General features: G+C 41.7%; 1 protein-coding gene across 3 annotated transcripts in view; it reads left to right on the top strand.

Annotated features, from left to right (window-relative positions):
- Positions 1 to 18,756, top strand: part of RGMA (repulsive guidance molecule BMP co-receptor a) — a 64,903-nt gene that overhangs the window by 29,820 nt on the left and 16,327 nt on the right. Inside the window, exons 1-2 of one of the 3 annotated variants that reach the window (XM_073568754.1) lie at positions 132 to 151; positions 488 to 603. In XM_073568754.1, the coding sequence (XP_073424855.1) occupies positions 147 to 151; positions 488 to 603 (121 nt within the window). In that variant the 5' untranslated portion in view covers positions 132 to 146. Of the gene's footprint in view, positions 1 to 131; positions 152 to 207; positions 351 to 487; positions 604 to 18,756 lie in introns of those variants that run through there. The other 2 variants (XM_073568757.1, XM_073568755.1) reach the window with 2 other exon arrangements.

Raw genomic sequence — 18,756 nt, 5'->3', positions numbered from 1 at the left:
GCGGATCCGCTATATATCCGCATCGTGTGCACACAGCCTAACAGTGCAGTCCTATGTAAATTCCCTTGTATAGGAGGAATGTGGGCCAAATGCAGCAAACCAATTCAGCTGCCAATTGTTCCATCAGTTTGGCACACAAGTGTGACATGTGGTGAGGAGGGGGCGTCCATAGGTACTGCGCCTACTATGCAGGGAAGTGTTTTCTCAGTTGCTGGATGTGTGAGGAGGAATCTCTGCTGGGGACTCCTCCTTGGTAGGCCTGTGTAACTGGAGAGGAGCAGTGGGTGGGTCAGTGTGGAGGCTGGGAGAGAAGGGGAGAGCCCTGATTGATGGCTGCCCTGTTGTGGAAGGTAAGGAGGGAGGGAAATGTCCAGGGGGAGTGTGTAATGCCTCATTGCACTGCTGCTGGCTCCAGCTCTTTTCACAACTTGATGTCTGCTGGAGTGTGATATTCTCTCTCTCTTTTTTCTTTTGACTGTTCGTGCAGGGCGAGGGTGGTGGTTAAAGCCCGAGCTGGATGGATGGGTATGGGGAGAGGGGCAGGACCCACAGCCCTGGGACTCTTCAAAATCCTCACCGTCTTCTTGTGCACATTCCACACAGGTAAGGAAATCCCTGGCTGTCTTCTGTCTGAAAAAGTCTATTAGAAGGCTCTCCTCTCCCCGAGAGGGGCCCCTGAATAGGAGCCACATGTGCCAGCATTGTGCCTTCCTGTTATTAATTTGCAAAGTTCTTAATATTTATTTGCATTAGATAAAGGTGCTAGAAACAGTGTTAGAAATTGTATTGTTGCAGTTTATTATGTATATATAATTTTTGTGTCCAGTAAGTGGTAACCTTATAGTAGTATGTTAGTCGCTTTATTGATATTTTGACCACTCAGATCACTGTAACTTTTCCTTCGTGTCCCCGTTCTTGGCCCTGCTCTTCCCTGGTAAGAACACTGCTGGGATCAGGGAAATGCTTATTTGTGGTGTCTGCCTGTTTATTACTTTTCGAGGTAAGGGCCGCAGGACCTATAGAATGAGACCCGGGGTAGGCATCTGTTTCCAATGAATCCTAGTGTTTTCCTGGCTTGATCCTTGCTTGCAAATTCCTGCCAACCTTGTTTTTGTTGGGGGAGGAGGGCAGACTCTACACTGGGGGTTTTGTTCCTTGCAAAGGCTCAAGTTTCTGCAGACTTAAGGTTTTTATTCACCTGGAAATGTAGTCCTGTTAAATCCTGAAATAATTATTTAGAAGTATCTCTGTATATTGTATCCTTATGGCATCTAGGAGGAGCAAGTGTTTCTAGTTACCTGGCCAATAATCGCTCTGTTCTTTTTATATTAAAGTTGTGTTCTGGCCCTTTAAGAAAAGTTTTTCTTTTCTCCTTCAGACAATGCCGCTTTTTATTGGTATCGGAAATAAAATAATTGTTCATTTATAGCCTATAATTAAGCTTATAATGAAATCAGTATACGCGAGTGGCCACAGTTTAGTGTCATTATTTTATAGCATTAGGTACGTCTTATAATTCATGGACACGTTTTATTCTTAAAGTCCTACTTATCTGATTTCGGGTGACAGCTAGTTGTAACCTTGTAGTATGTGCCTATTTGCAGATCTACCTACCTGCACAGAAAAGTTTAAATCCAGGACTGTAGAAAAGTTTTATAGAACTAGAAAGCTACTAAAAAGCCACTTAATATCTAGTGTGCCATTTTGTGGAAGATGAATATTTGCAGTGTTTAGTCTTTGACCCTGATGGCCGAGTATTTGAATATATCCAGTAATTGACTGAAGTGCTTTGTAGAAGTAGGCGCACACCTCAGGGCCTGGACTGGAGTTATTAGCCTTAGGTGAAGGTCTTGCATTTCTGAAGATTTTTTTTTTCCACTTGTTTGATGAATCCCCTTTGTCCCGCAGTGAGGTTCCCATTGAATATTTGGGGGGCTAAGGGTTAACTACCCCCTCTTCCTGGAATAGCAGTGTGTCTTCTATCCACAGATGAAGCGCAGATGTGAAAATATTTTCTTTGCAGGCCATGTGTCTCCATTCTGCTTTTTTTTGGTATTTGTTACTTTGTATTAGTTTGTTAAACACATTTCACTGTTTCTTTCCAATCTCTATAGGAACTTTGTATAGATTGCGAGCTCTTGGGAACAGCCTGTGTAGTGCTCACAGGTGTGAAATGTTGATGTTATCCATAAATCCCGCTCTGTCAGATCCTTATCTGCTCCTCCTGAGGAGAAAAAGAAGTTGAAAGAAAAGGCCTGTTTTTTTATTTTGTGAGTGGTTGGAGGGTGGCAGTGAAATGTGGCTAACACCTGATTCTTTGTGTCCTGTATTTACACATCGAAATTTCCATTACTGCTTTACTGGGTTAATCCTCTGATGGGGGTTGTCACTCCCCTGTAGGTGTAAATGAAAGGTATAATGTGACCTTCCAGCACCCTGCTATCTGTGGCTAAATCACTGTTAGGCCAAGTTTCAGAATTGGAGATTAGGGCCTTAAGTAAATTTACATAACCCAGACCTGATTGATCTGTCCTTGCTATCTGTCAGTATTACTAATTCAGGTATCCCTAGAGGTCACTCGCCATGCAGCCAGCCAGCCTGGGCATCATACACTCCCTATGGGTATGTTCACATGTAGCTGCTTTTTAGCAGGAAAAGCCAGAGTGATGGCAGGAAAATAAGACTAGTTTGACTTTTTTTTTTATTTTATTTTTTTATGCATCGTTTTGTTCACCCTCATTCGTTAATAGGGTAAAAAAAAATGCTGAGAAATGCTGCAGAGTTTAACAAAAAAAAAAGTTGGAGGAAAAAAAACAATGGTGTGCATGAGTTTTTTTGTTTTTTTTTTCAATTTGCTGGTACTGTAAAACAGTTTTGCCACACGAAAAACCCTGCAACAATGCCACGTGTGAACAGACATTCACTATCTTGTCACTTTTAGCTGCATTTTTTTTCCTCCAAACCTGTCGTGTTTGCCCCAATTTCTTAATGTTACAGATGACCACAGAGTGGTTTTTTTTTTTCTTACATCTGTCCTTTAGAAAGTTAAGTAGCCTCCTACAGTTCATATTCTATGGAACCAAAGAAAGTTACGGATACCTTGAAGGTTCTTGTATTATGGTGGTCACCCAGCTACCCCATGAATTTCTGTGCCCTTCTGGTCTCGACCCCATGGCGCTCTAGCTTTTGCAAAACTAGATATCCAAACATGAATGATGGGAGATGTTGTTTAGCAGCAGCTAATTTGGAGACTACTGCTCTGTGAAGACGGCCTCACATCTGTATTGGGGGTCCTGTTTAAATGTTTGACTTAAGAAGCTGGAAAAACAGAACGGACATTGTGGAGGGGACTTGGATCCTACTCTAGTCAGTGGAGTCCGTCATGTGATGGATCCGTCTTGGCATTGGCAGTTTTTCTGGCCCCATGACAGAACCATAAAATGTAACTTTTTATGCAGACATGAATCTAGCCTAACCAAGGAACGACTGAGAAAAAAACACGGTGCCCGATTCATCATTTGAAGGGTTTTCTTCCAGATATATAATTTGTCTTGTTGCAAATGCTGGGTAAAAAAAAAAGTCACAAATACATAAGAGGGATTTAGTGTCCATGGGGGGGTGAAGACCGGACAATATTTGTTCAACATATATTCTGACTCATTGAAACATCTGGAAACCCCCAAAATGGCGACCGTAAAAGAAAACCAGGGGAACGTATGAAATATACTTTTAAAAAGGCACAAATTATAAGAAGAATGAAGTCTAAATGCAAATGATGAATTGGGACCAAAGTTTATGCTGCCGGACAGGACTCGTTGCTTTTAGGGAGAATCCTTTTCTAGGGAAGGGAAGCAATGCACCAATATGATACCATCCAGGCGACTTTGGCTCGGGGGATTTATTATGGTCAGACCCTTCTTTCAACAAACTGCTGCATTTAGCAAGATGGTTAATTGGTGGCGGCTTCATGAGTTCCAGCACCTGTGTACACGCCGCTCTGAACCAACCTAGATTGGCTTCCTGTTCTAACATAGGAGGCTGTGTATACACCTGGTCAAATAATTGGTCCTATTAACAGGCAATTATTTCAGTGAATTGTAACTGCTCTGTTGCCCCCAGCCGTACAGATGGTGCGGATCACTACACCCCTGCAGTTGCTGGGGAGGGTGACATCATGCCCACATATATGTGCGAGATCCTAATAAAAAGCCACAGAGATCCGACTATATGTGGTCACCTGTACGTGTGCCTCTCGTAAGGAATGCAGCACAGTTTTAAGCAGTGTTTTACAATACCAGCAAAAGCCACGAGATTTCTGAAATGTCATGCACACTCTTTTTTTTTCTTTTACTGATCGATTTGGAAACCTGCTTGCTGTGTTTTTGCAAAGCACAGCTTGTCACTTTCAGCGTTTTTGCTGCGTTTTATCACCCATAGAAAGTAATGTGTAAGTGCAAAAACTCAGCAAGACCTGCTTTTTTTGTAAGCAGCTTCTTAACTGCCAACAGAGCAGGTTTTGCATGCAGTAAAAACGCAACATGTGAACATAGCCATATAGTTTATGGGTAAACCTCATCTCTTCTGTTTAGATTGTGATGACGGCCTCTTATATATTATTACTTTTAATTGTCGCAGCAAAATGAAGTCCCTTTACCCCCAGCACACCTCCCCTCCGCATCCCTTGAGGCTGTTATTCCTCCCATCAGAAGCTCTTTGTCTCTCCTTTTGCAGGGTGACACTGTTGGACATCACTGTTTTGAGATAAGCAAATTTCTGCCGAAAATCCCAACCTCCTCATTCACAGAAAGTGTTGTCTGGTTTCCAAGTTTGAGGGGGGTTTTTTTTGCAATTTTTAAATCTAAGGCTACATTTTTTTTTTTTTTTTTTTTTTTTTCTGCGTCTTACAGTTCCAGCAAAGTGGATGGGATTTATAGAAATCTCATTCCCACTGTGCTTCTTTCTTTTTAAAGCAGTGTAAACTTGCCTACAATGCGAGCTTGAAATCCACAGCTTGTCAGTTTCTCTTGCGGATATGCTGAGTGTTGTGTGGAATTTCCCCATAGAGTTGTAATGGGGAATTCCACAGGTAAAAAACGTGAATGCATTTTTAGTGCATTTCTGCGGCGGAAACGCATCAAAGATGCATGTAATCCACACCTATGTCAATAAAGTTGTCAAAGTTAAATACTAGGCAGTATCAAAAACAAAGCAGCTTTTTTAGAAACATAACACCCCAAAAGGCGACAAAAACCACAGCACTAAAATCACATATTAAAAAAAAAACGCACCCAAATGCAAAAAAAAAGCAGGTTACCTAATTTAAATAATAAGTTCAGAAATTCTGCAGCATCAATAAAACGTACCAAAAGCTCGTCGTGGGTACATAGCCTTAGGGTGCTTTCACACTGCGGTCAGGCATCCGTTCGTTGGCCCCATTGGGGCTTACATCTGATCCCTCCCGCAAAACGAAATTATAGGTTATGCATCGACGGGGCCATAGACTATATAATGGTGTCGACAGAGCAAATGTGTCCTCAGTCGTGCATCATTTTCAGGCTTATACGCCTACTGGAGGCAGACCACTCAGATGCAGTCTACTACGTCTGTCTCCTTCTACAGTAGGCGTACTCGCCCGAAAGTGATGCACGACTGAGGACACATTTGCTCTGTCTGCACCATTGTACTCTATGGTCAACGAACGGGTGCCAGAGCGCAGTGTGAAAGCACCCTTAAGCCCCTGTCACACACAGCGATCTCACCAGCGAGATCGCTGTGTGTGACACTTAACAGCGACCGGCCCCCCTGCCAGGTATTGCTGATCGTCCTGCAATAGCCAGGACATTTTTTTGATCGCTGGTCTCCTGCTGGCCAGCACGCATCGCTGCGTGTGGCAGGCGGGAGACCAGCGAGCTGGCGCTGGTAACTAAGGTACACATCGGATTTCTAAGCGGTGGGCAGCGCTTAGAAACCCGATGTGTACCTTAGTTACCAGCGCGCTGGTGCAGGGAGCTGGTAACCAAGGTACACATCGGGTTTCTAAGTGCCGCACGCTGCTTAGAAACCCGATGTGTACCTTGGTTACCAGCTCCCTGCACCAGCGCGCTGGTAACTAAGGTACACAGTGGGTAACTAAGCAAAATGAGTCGCTTGTTACCCGCGTGTCGCTGGTGCTGATCGCTGGTGAAGCTGCCTGTTTGGAAGCTCACCAGCGATCCTGACAGGGTCATATCGTTGTCGGGATCACTGGTGCGTCGCTATGTGTGACGGGGCCCTACCTGGCACTGCCGCCGGCACTCAGGACTGGCGTGTGCGGCTGCATGTATTTCTATGCAGCCACACACTCCGATCCTGAGTGCCGGCAGCAGTGCTGGGTATTGATACAAGAGACTCGCACGAGTTTCTCGCATAGCAGTTGAAAGTGTGACCCCGGCCTTAGGGTCCCGTTACACATAGCGATGCTCCAGCGATCCCGACAACGATACGACCTGGTAAGGATCGCTGGTGCGTTGCTACATGGTCGCTAGTAAGCTGTCAAACAGGCAGATCTATTCAACGACGCAGCAACGATACGGCGATCCATATAACGACCTCGGCAGTCGTTGGTACCTTATCACACAGCAGCTATTCTGATGACTCACGCCTGCGTCCCTGAGTTCTGCGTCGCCAACTAGGTCGTTCGTCGGTGTCAAAGACAGCGATGCATGTTGGCCAGCGGGATGCCAACTATCAAAAAATGGCCCAGGACATTCGAGCACGATCAACGGTATCCAGCGGGGGGCCGGTCGCCGCTATGTCACACGTAGCGAGATCGCTGTTGCGGCACAAAAGCTGTAATGTTTCAGCGATCTCGCTAACGATCTCATTATGTGAGACGGGGCCTTTAGCAGAGCAGATTCAAGAAAACTAGAAATCTGTCTTTTTATTTGCAGGTATCTGCAGTTTGATTCATTCCTGGCTTCAGGCTCAGAAACCGCATTCTAAAAGAATTTGTTCTTGTTCGCACAGCGCACTTTTTAATGCAGCTCTTTACAGTAGAAGCAAAATAAACAATTCCTAAAATCTCAGTGCGTTTTTTTTTTATGTTGACAGTGTCTGTAAAAGAAAAAATGAACGTAACCTATCAAACTCACAGACTTCCAAATCAATGGGTCTGTTAAAAATGAACACAATTTAGGTGTTATCCAAGTGCTGTGTGTGTTTTACTGTTTTAATGGGTAAGAGAAGCTTGGTAATGTTTTTTTGCATGCAAGAAAGTAATGGCACAATGATGAAATGGGCACATGGACCAAAATGGATGAAAATCATGTCTCCCTGATTTGGGGGGGAGACTGTAATGATGTATATTTTTTTCCCCTATATGCAATTAACCTATAAATTTGGAGTAAAATTAAAGCTGTGGGAAGCATACAAACTCCATACATAAAGACTCATGCTTGGTTAGATATCAACCTCTCCATCGCTCCTGATAGTGGTCTCGTGAGTTTTACCGGTTTCACCGGTCCTATATTGCTTGACATCTCTAGTAGCTACTAACTACTGTCGTAATGTCCTGATGGTTTTTTGTTTTTGTTTTTTTTTACATCCAATTAATTGCAGCCACACACCTGTATGGAGATTGTCTAAGCGGTATGTCTTGTGCCGGGTAGGATAATATTTGATGTGGTTGCATGGAGTTTCCCAGTACACGTGGTGGAGGTTGTAGGCCTAGCTGAGTGTGAAGCCCAATTCTTTTGGCTTTTTGGAACATGGTGACAGCTTTGGGAAGTCGGTTTCTTTATCAGTAGATAAGTGTGTCAGGCAGGATTTGTACAAGCATTATTCAAGGCCGGCATGATGATTTACTAGGTGAGAATAACAAGCTGATAAAAGGCTGCTTTCTCTCTTGCAACTCTTCAAATACCATGTTTGCTGTAGTTTAATAGGATGCTGTCTCATGGGATAAAGTTGGCAATGGATGTAACTGGTGTTGTTTGTTTGACATATCTCCTTTCTTTGCAGTCCAGCTCTCAGCGATGATGACCTCTTTTACATGATGATAATGCTTAGTTGGTGTTTTGATTTTTCCTTTGCAAGAGATTCTGGGACAGGATATGGGTAAGATGATATTGCTCACAATAGAGCTGTTAGGCTTGCAGAAGCTCAGGCTCTGGTTACTTGGATGGAGCGCTGTTTTACAAGATAGATAGATATATCTAATTTTTTTTTTTTTTTTTAAAGCTACTGTCGCACAATATATTTTACAGCGATGCCAACCTGATCCATCCATGTGGTTGCTTTTCAGCATCTCCTCTTACTTTCTAGAGTTATTTTGTAATCGCAGAAATAAAACCTTATTTTATATCCATTTTTAAATTACCGTGTATACTCGTGTAAAAGCCGACCCCCCCCACCCCCCCTAATTTTGCCACAAAAAACTGGGAAAACGTATTGACTTGCGTGTAAGCCTAGGGTGGAAAATGCAGCAGCTACTGGTAAATTTCAAAAATAAAAATATACCAAGAAAAGTAAAATTAATTGAAACATCAGTAGGTTAAATGGTTTTTGAATATCCATATTGAATCAGGAGCCCCATATGCTCCATACAGTTCATGATGGCCCCATAAAATGCTCCATGCAAAATACACCCCATGTAATGCTGCACAAAGGTTAATAATGCCCCCATAAGATGCTCCATAGAATCATATGCTCCTTGAAGGTTATGGCCCCATAAAATGCTCCATAGACTATGCCCCCATAAGATGCTCCATAGATTGCTCCATAGAATATGCTGCTCCATAGAATATGCCCCCATATGCTGCTCCATAGAATATGCTGCTCCATAGAATATGCCCCCATATGCTGCCCCTATAGACTATGCTCCCATATGCTGCCCCATAGACTATGGCCCCATATGCTGCTGCTGCAAAAAAAAAAAAAAAAAAAAAATGCCATACTCACCTCTCCTGCTCAGGACCCGGCACCTGAGATATTAACCTGTCCGGGGTCCATCGCTGCTCACCGCTGTCTACCCGCCACCCTGTGTCATAGTAACATAGTAAGGCCGAAAAAAGACATTAGTCCATCCAGTTCAGCCTATGTCACAGCAGACAGCAGTGAGCAGCTAGACCCCGAACAGGTTACTATCGCTATACTTACCCCCTCCTGGCGCGGTCTCTGCAGACCCGCTTTTCCACGGTCTCCCTTCCTGCCTTCAGCCGTCGTGTGATACCGCTCATTACACTCATGAATATGCGCATATTCATGAGTTTAATGAGCGTTACCACGTGATCACTGAAGGGAGACCTGGAGAAGCTGGGGGCAGCAGAGACTGCGCCAGGAGGGGGTACATAGGATCCCTGACACCCCCGCTCCCCCTCCCCCGCCGACCCCCAGGTATAGGACTCGTGTATAAGCCGAGAGGGGGACTTTCAGCCCAAAAAAAGGGCTGAAAATCTCGGCTTATACACGAGGTTATACGGTACCTCTCTAATAAGGCCTCATCCCGACATTCGTTTCTCACTTGCGTGTTCTATCGGTGAATTTTTTTTTTTTTTTTTTCCACAGGTCTGTTTTTGTGTTTTGGTAATTTTGCAGGAAGTAAGCCACAAAAAAATCCCGACAACATCCGCATTCTGCTTGTGTTCTATCCAGAATTAATATTGCAGTGGGTAGGAGAAGTTTTATTTTTTTATTTTTTTACCAGTGATACTGATGGAACTCGAATCCAAAACACAGATGAACAACTATGTGCATTTTTATATACAAGAAAAATCACAAAAGTCTGAATGGGGTCTAAGAAATCCTTAAAGGGGCACCCTTGTTATTTTTATTCCTCCCCCACCTCTTTTGTTAGCAATGACTTGTGTATATGTAAGATTTTCAGGAATGTACTCACCGGTCGTAGTCTTCTACCATTGTCAGTGCTGCTCCAGTCCGCTCTGTCTTCACGTGACTAAGTTGTGACCTGCTGGACTCCATATTGTCTGCTGTATGGAGCAGGAGTCACTCTTTAAATTTTCATAACGCCACTCAGATTCAGAATGAGGCTGGAAAGCTATGGTCCGAGTCTCGTAGACTAACATTGAGAAAGTAAGCGCTGCACTACACAGCAGACGCTGTGTGATCCGACAGGTTACAAATGCTGCCACGTAAAGCCACAGTGGACTGAAGCATCACGGAAAATGGCAGAAGGCGGCTACAGGCATGTGTAAGGAGTATAGTAATATGCTTCTTATTGGTACAAAAAAGCAAATTCACCAGAGCAGTCCATTAAATACAAGTCCCAAGGTTTTGATACTTCTCTTCTCATGGACTGTCAGCACAAAATGACTGTTGAAACCAAGTACATGCATTTGGTGCATCAGTGTTGTGGCCAAACAATTAAGTGCGCCATCCCACCTACTTGTTTTTGCTCTATCTCCACCACCTCTTCTGTGGGTTCATAAATGTGAAGATAGATGGAAAGTAAGTGAGAAGGTGTGCTTAAATGTTTGACCCCACTGTGATGCACCTGTACTTGGTTTCAAGAGTCATTTTGTTCTGACTGTCCCTTTAACCAAAGCTTTACCTTCTGGCTCCATTCATTCACATGCATGATCAAGTAGGCCAAGTGTGCATGTGTTCTCGGTAGCCAAAGTGCAAATTACACCTGATTTCTTCTTATCTACCATGACACCAAAGGATTGAGCGTGCGGAGATTCTAAATGCCTGATCTTTTGTTTCCTTCTCGAGTTATACTGAGCAAACGTTAGCTGAAAATCTTATAGACAGATGGTTGGTCCTGACAGAATTGCATGTTTAGCCAAATATGTGTGTGCCTCCCTTTTTAGTGGTCATGTAAACCTACAGAAATAAAAGATGCTAGAGATCGGAGAGAGATGTAGATCGGTAACGGTATGGCAAATGATTTGGTGTAATGTACAGGTCTGTTCCCTCCTGCTACTAATGTACCTATACCCGACATTGCCATTTCCGTGTGTGGTTCTGCTATTACTCCTCAGCAACATGCCCACTGTCTTGGGGTCATACTTGACTCTGAGCTTTCCTTTGTCCCCCACATCCGATCACTGGCTCGCTCTTGTTATCTGCACCTCAAAAACTTTTCTAGAATTCGACCTTTTCTTACTTTTGACTGTGCAAAAACTCTTACTGTTTCTCTTATTCATTCTTGTCTCGACTATTGTAACTCCCTTCTAATCGGTCTCCCTCTTACCAAACTCTCTCCCCTCCAATCTTTCTTGAATGCAGCTGCCAATATCATATTCCTCGCCAATCGTTACACCGATGCCTCTACCTTGTGCCAGTCATTACACTGGCTACCCATCCACTCCAGAATCCAGTACAAACTTATTACCCTCACCCACAAAGCCCGCCATGGCTCAGCACCACCCTATATCTCCCCCCTTGTTTCAGTATACCATCCTACCCGCGCCCTCCGTTCTGCTGATGACCTGAGGTTAGCATCCTCAATAATCAGAACCTCCCACTCCCGTCTTCAAGACTATACACGTGCTGCGCCAATTCTTTGGAATGCACTTCCCAGGTCAATACGATTAGTCCCCAATCCCCACAATTTTAAGTGTGCCCTGAAAACGCATTTATTCAGACTGGCCTATCGCCTCAACATATTAACCTAATCTATGCCTGTGTGGCACAGCCAAAAGTTTTTTACCATAACCAGGTTCCCCACATCATGTTCCCACATGCTTTATGCATCCATTAGCCCTCTGTGTCTGTACTGTTACACACTTAACATTATGGCTGATCCAAACAATCAGGGCAACTGTTACCACCCACCTTTCGTGTCTCCCTTTTTTCCTCATAGACTGTAAGCTTGCGAGCAGGGCCCTCATTCCTCTTGGTATTTGTTATGATCTATGTGATTATTGTTATGCTGTAATGTATATTGTCTGTACAAGTCCCCTCTGAAATGTAAAGTGCTGCGGAATATGTCAGTGCTATAGAAATAACATTTATTATTAGGTCTACTATGTACGATGCTTTGGGTTTATGTTGGGCACTGTTGTACAAACAAGAGCATAAAATAATAGGACAGCACAGTCGAGGTGGCTTTGGGTGTTTATATTTTTGGGACTTTTCTTTTCCCTCATTGGCTGCGAAGTTTACATGCAGCTGACATAAATCAGAGGAACGTAGTCATAGCTTTACCTGTGATATGACTTTTATATAGTTTTTTTATGAGAAGCAAACTATTTTCCTTGGCAGTTTATGGTTTTTGAAAGTAGGTGTGATCATCCAGATGTTTAATGCCCAGCTACATGAATACAGACATAGAACAAATCCTGCTATTTACCATATGTATTAATTGAGCTTCAACCTACAGGTCTCAGAAGATTTCCTGTTGTGAAAGCTCTGCATAAAAGAAGCTCTTTCTCTTTAAGAGTGCACAGATTTTTTTTTTTTTTTTTTTCCCTCCCGCCTTTGCCCATCCCCCGCCTGTGTAACTGAAACCTGATCTAATCCCTTTGCACATGGGGTAATTTATTGGCCTGTTGGGCTTTTCTTGATGGCAAATTGCATTGTCTTTCTTCTTCAGTTGGAGCTTTAGTGAAGCTGCCACATTCCACAGGCTCTATTCTCAGCTGATCTTTCACACCCCTCTGAGTACAGGCAAATACGTTTTATTGGGCGGCTTTGTTATGCAAACAAGACAATAATAATCAGACCATTATTCCCGAAGATTGCTTGATTAGCAGTTCAAAGGAGGTCACTGGAAGGACCCCGAGCTCACAAACAAGTTCTCCCAACTCTTGCCTGTCTAGAAGTTTTTGACTTCATTATACTTTGGAGTAATGTAGTCGTCTCTACAGTAAGAGATCACAAATATATTTCACTCTAGCACAAAAGAAAAGTAAAAAGAAAATGGCTATATACCCATAGGGGCATTCCTTCTCTTCACTGCCTTTCTGGGCAACCAATAAACAGTTGTATTCAGAAGTGATTTTCAGGACATAGAAATGCAAATCCTTTCATTAAGATGGTGATTATTGAGGCTTTTGATCAGCTAAGCACCTTAGTTGTGGGGGAGGAAAAGCTTTGGTAACTAAATTTCAACCAAGGTATTTGTGAATTTGGTTTTGGCTGAAACTCCACGGGACGTTTCCGATCAGTGTCAGACTGAGGTGCCAAGGGCCCACCAGTTACATTGACTCTGGTGGCCCACTGTTCAGCTGCATCCCAATATTACCTTACCCTCATGCTCAAATGTACCGATTCTTCTATATAATAATAAACTTACCAATTTGTTACATAAATGAGATGCTGCCTTTGGATTTAGTCAATCGAGTGTAAGGTGCCAACTGCTGCTCATATAGAGAGAATGGGGGGTCGCAGTCTTCTATAGGGACCCACCGGGAGATTCCTTCGTTCCCCGGTGAGCCAGTCCGAACCTGATTGCAATGCAGCATCACATCAGAGGATTGCATGAGATAAGTACATTGTGATCTTGAGATATTGCAGACAATAAATTTAATTTTATACCATTTTTTTTTTTTTTTTTTTTTTTTTTTTTAAGCGGGGGTGGAAACTTTAAAATCTCATTAAATCACAATTCTGTGTAGCTTTGACATCCCTATAGATTGGGAAATCGCAACCATTTTCTAATAGTCACAAAAAAATTGTAATTTTTTTTTATTTAGCACAAATCCTCATCACACCATAAGTGGCCCATGCAAATGGACATTTCGGGTTAGATTTTCTGTAAGCAAATTATTTTCGTTGGACATCCAGTCCTGAAATGAGACTAGGAATGGGAGTAGCGGCATAATGGTTTGTGCATAGAGAACACTTTCCAGTACTACTGAGCACAGGCACCATTACATAGGCCGCCTGTCCCGTGACACTTTCCATCATTGTTCTACATGTGAGATGTGAACAATGCAATTAAAGCTGCTGATTTCTTACTGGACTCGGCAGATGACTTATTGCCTGGACTTTTAGGATATTACAACCTCCCAGTTTTAGAGCCAGCAATTCTCATGTAAACTAACAGACATCCAATTTTATTATCTCTGCGTGGCCTCCAATTGATCGGGTTGTTAAATTATTAAAACATGCATGCATCTTTTATAATGGCCTAAAAATATACTGGTCTGTGTCAGCGCTGGCAGCCAGTCGGCATGGAGTGAAGATTAGAGGAGGGAACACTACAATTAAAATCAAGTGATTTCAATAATTAAGTAAACACCTGTGTGAATAAAGTGTCCACTCCCAAGAAATTGGATGACAGACCATCCGGTTTCAACAATAAAAGAACCAACTGAAATGGTGAGAGAAATCCAATGGGGGCCGTATCAGTGACAGATATAAAATATAAAAAAAAAGTCAGACATGAAAATTGCTTATTAAAATAGCCTTAATTATAATATTTTTTGGCTCAACAATATACATTTGTTTTTATAAAAAATTAGTACATAAGGCAATTGAACCGCTATATCATGAGTATATATGATGCATACATGAGAAGGATAATTAGGCAACCCCTTGCCCGCTCTTGCCGCTTACACCTAAAGAACATCTCTAGAATCCGCCCTTTTCTCACTATGGAAACAACAAAAACCCTCACTGTTGCATTGATCCACTCTCGCCTGGATTACTGCAACGCTCTATTAATTGGCCTCCCCGTCACTCGACTATCCCCTCTCCAGTCCATACTCAATGCAGCAGCCAGGATCGTCCATCTGGGTAATCGGTACTCGGACGCGTCCGCTCTTCGCCAGTCCTTACATTGGCTGCCCATTCATTATAGGATCCAATTCAAAGTACTTGTTCTCACCCACAAAGCTCTCCACTGTGCGGCATCCCCCTACATCTCTTCTCTCATTTCTGTCTATCGGCCTAGCCGGTAGCCCATTCACTATCTCCATCCATCCTTCACTCCTGCAAGATGGCTGGACCTTCATTGTAAATACACCATTGTAAATACACACCTGTACTCTGTATCTCCCTCACCTCATTGTAGATTGTAAGCTCTCACGAGCAGGGTCGTCTTATTTCGTCTTATTTTGCTTTAATTATTGTATTGTTAGCGTTGTTACTTATGACTTGTGTTTTGAAACTGTTAAACTGTAAAGCGCTGCGGAATATGTTGGCGCTATATAAATAAAGATTATTATTATTATTTATTAAATATCTACTGATTTCATAAATATCTCAGTAGCACACAACCTGGCATAAATTTTGTAAAAAAGCCCATAAAAACAGTCAATATATTAGCAGCAAGGAAAAATGTATAAAGTGCAAATTCATGCTTCATAAAATATAATTTTATTGGAATAGACCCATAAAAAGGCCAATATATTAGCAGCAAAAAATAATAAAGTGCAAAAAATAGTGCAAATTGATGCCACAAAAATATGAATGGACCTATGTAATAATGCAAAAGCAAAGTGGAAGATGTAATACAAATTGTGCAAAATAGTTAAAATACTACAAAGTGCAAAAAATGTGCAAAGTATCATACATAACATGTAATGGACATAACATATATAAAAAGACCAAACAGTGATGTACAATTATGAAAATGTGCAACAAATGCAAAGTGCAATGGAAAATGCCAGTAAAAACACACCACAATAGTAAATACCATATATATGCTACAAATGCAAAGTGCAATGGAGGATGTGGGCTTTCATATATGCGCTAAGATATTGGGGCAAGGGCCAGCTAATAAGGCCAAAGTGGGCGATAATATAAAGATAGGACAAAGTACCTGTGATGCCAGGGAGGAGAAGAGAGCGGTGTGCCAGATAGAACACGCCCCGACGCGCGTTTCGCCAAACTCCTTTGTCGGGGGATGATGTAATTCAGCTTGAGGAATTATTTATAGGCCAGTGAGTCCGGGGCATGAGATAATGGGGCACATGCGCGGTCGTCGTGAACCGGCAATGACGCAGCAAGAGGTGTCATGCGAGCAACAACCGCCCACTGGGGCCGTGCTGCAGCACAGAGAGACGCCATTGCCGCGCAACGAGCCGACACGTCAGGCCTCTCATGCGCACCACCCACTGCCCAGGACATATACACCGGACAGAGGGACACAAATATAATGCTGCGTAGGAATGTATATTTGTGTCCCTCTGTCCGGTGTATATGTCCTGGGCAGTGGGTGGTGCGCATGAGAGGCCTGACGTGTCGGCTCGTTGTGCGGCAACGGCGTCTCTGCTGCAGCACGGCCCCAGTGGGCGGTTGTTGCTGCGTCACTTCCGGTTCACGCCGACCGCGCATGCGCCGCATTATCTCATGCCCCGGACTCACCAGCCTATAAATAATCCCCCAAGCTGAATTACATCATCCCCCTGACAAAGGAGTTTTCTGAAACACGCGTCGGGGCACGTTCTATCTGGCACACCGCTCTCTTCACCTCCCTGGCATCACAGGTACTTTGTCCTATCTTTATATTATCGCCCTCTTTGGCCTTATTAGCTGGCCCTTGCCCCAATATCTTAGCGCATATATGAAAGCCTACATCCTCCATTGCACTTTGCATTTGTAGCATATATATGGTATTTACCATTGTGGTGTGTTTTTACTGGCATTTTCCATTGCACCTTGCATTTGTTGCACATTTTCATAATTGCACATCACTGTTTGGTCTTTTTTTATATATGAAATGTCCATTACATGTTATGTATGATACTTTGCACATTTTTTGCACTTTGTAGTATTTTAACTATTTTGCACAATTTTTATTACATCTTGCACTGTGCTTTTTCATTATTACATAGGTCCATTCATATTTTTGTGGCATCAATTTGCACTATTTTTTGCACTTTATATATTTTTTGCTGCTAATATATTGGCCTTTTTTATGGGTCTATTCCAATAAAATTATATTTTGTGAAGTATGAATTTGCACTATTTTTTGCACTTTATACATTTTTCCTTGCTGCTAATATATTGACTGTTTTTATGGGCTTTTTTTACAAAATTTATGCCAGGTTGTGTGCTACTGAGATATTTATGAAATCAGTAGATATTATTTGCCTAATTATCCTTTTCATGTATGCATCATATTTACTCATGATATCATAGCGGTTCAATTGCCTTATGTACTAATTTTTTATAAAAACAAATTTACGGTATGTTGTTGAGCCAAAAAATATAATAATTGCTTATTAAAATAGCCTTTATTTTCATGTCTCTTTGACTTTTTTATATTTTATATCTGTCACTGATACGGCCCCCATTGGATTTCTCTCACCTTTTCAGTTGGTTCTTTTATTATGGCATGGAGTGAAGTAATAGTCATGAAAAATTTGCTTAGGTGCTACATTACACTAGGGAGAACAGGGATAGTAGAAGTGTAATAATCACCCCACTACTGTACTATCAAATATATATATATATATATATTTTTTTGTAAGGGGACTAATTTGGTTAAACAACTTTTGGTCATGCCCCAAAATAGTTAATCTGTTGAAAGTTGTGTATATCAACCTTTTTACATGCTTTTTTTAATTAGTTTTCTTTTGTTATTGAAATCAATAAGGAAATGCACAATAGACAGCAAAAATGGCAAAAAAAATCCAAGATGCTCAAAAAAATGCAATGTGTTAATGGAAACTTCCCATGTTTCCTTCTACATTATGTTGAAAAAACAACCTAGGATCTCAATAAATTGAGGATTAATGGACTGAATCATATATTGGATGCAAGAGGCAACAAAAGGAAAAAAAATTGGGAATATTCTGAAAACAAGCTTTTTGTTCTTTCCCTGATATTGTATATTTAGTAGGCCCTCTGTCATACTGAGATCTTTGGAGCCTGAGACATTCGAGAATGTCACAGGTGAAGAATGATGCTATTGCCAATTAGCTTACTGAAAGGAAACCCATTTCTGAGGCCACTAGACATGGTTGCACTTTCTTTTAGCCCCTTTTTCTTGGTGAAGGGAAAATAATTAATTTTGAATAAATCTTTTTAGTGTTCATTTCGATCAGCTAATTTTCAAATCTTCTGATTGGTCTGTTGAAATATCTGGCAGCTGAAAGCCAAGATATGTTGGCACGTTGTCGTCTTTTTTTTTTTTTTTTTTTTTTTCTCCTCTCTGTGTCAGAACCAAGTAAATAAAGTTCTATGGGTGTGGATGCCAACAATACCAACATCCCCTGCCAGGCATGAGTCACACAGAAAGATTTTGTGATCTCTCCAGGTTTTAAACAACTGCGCCATTGAGCGAATGTCTCGTACTGAAATCTGCGTCTCGTATGAGTCGGATCACTGGGTTTCGGAGATCTGCTCTTTGTGTTCGTTTTAAAGTATACATAGCCTAATTTTAGGGAATGTAATTTCTATTGCACTCCTTCAACCTTTTATGGTGTCTGATGAAGACACAACAGTCGATAAAACTGGTGAAGGTTTATAATAATGTTGATCCCTAGGTACAAAACCATTACTTGCAAAAAAAAAAAAAAAAAAATCTTCAGTCTAAATATTTCAGTAATTCTTTGTATAAATTGTGCTAATATTCTAATAAAATATGTATTGAGGAATATCAAAGGTGATTGCTAAGGTTATATAAGCCCATGTGAACATGGTGAGAATATACAGTGGGTACAGAAAGTATTCCGAGCCTTTTAAATTTTTCACTTTGTTTCATTGCTGCCATTTAGTAAATTCAAAAAAATCATTTTTTTTCTCATTAATATTCTCTCTGCACCCCATGTTGACTGAAAAAAAACAGAAATGTAGAAATTTTTGCAAATTTATTAAAAGAAAAAACTGAAATATCACATGGTCATAAGTATTCATTTCCTT

This window comes from Dendrobates tinctorius, unplaced genomic scaffold (genome assembly GCF_039654945.1).
Source record: "Dendrobates tinctorius isolate UK_male_01 unplaced genomic scaffold, ASM3965494v1 ptg000022l, whole genome shotgun sequence".
Taxonomy (NCBI): domain Eukaryota; kingdom Metazoa; phylum Chordata; class Amphibia; order Anura; family Dendrobatidae; genus Dendrobates; species Dendrobates tinctorius.
Note: the sequence above shows the minus strand (reverse complement) of the source record. Positions and strands in the feature narration are given on the sequence as shown.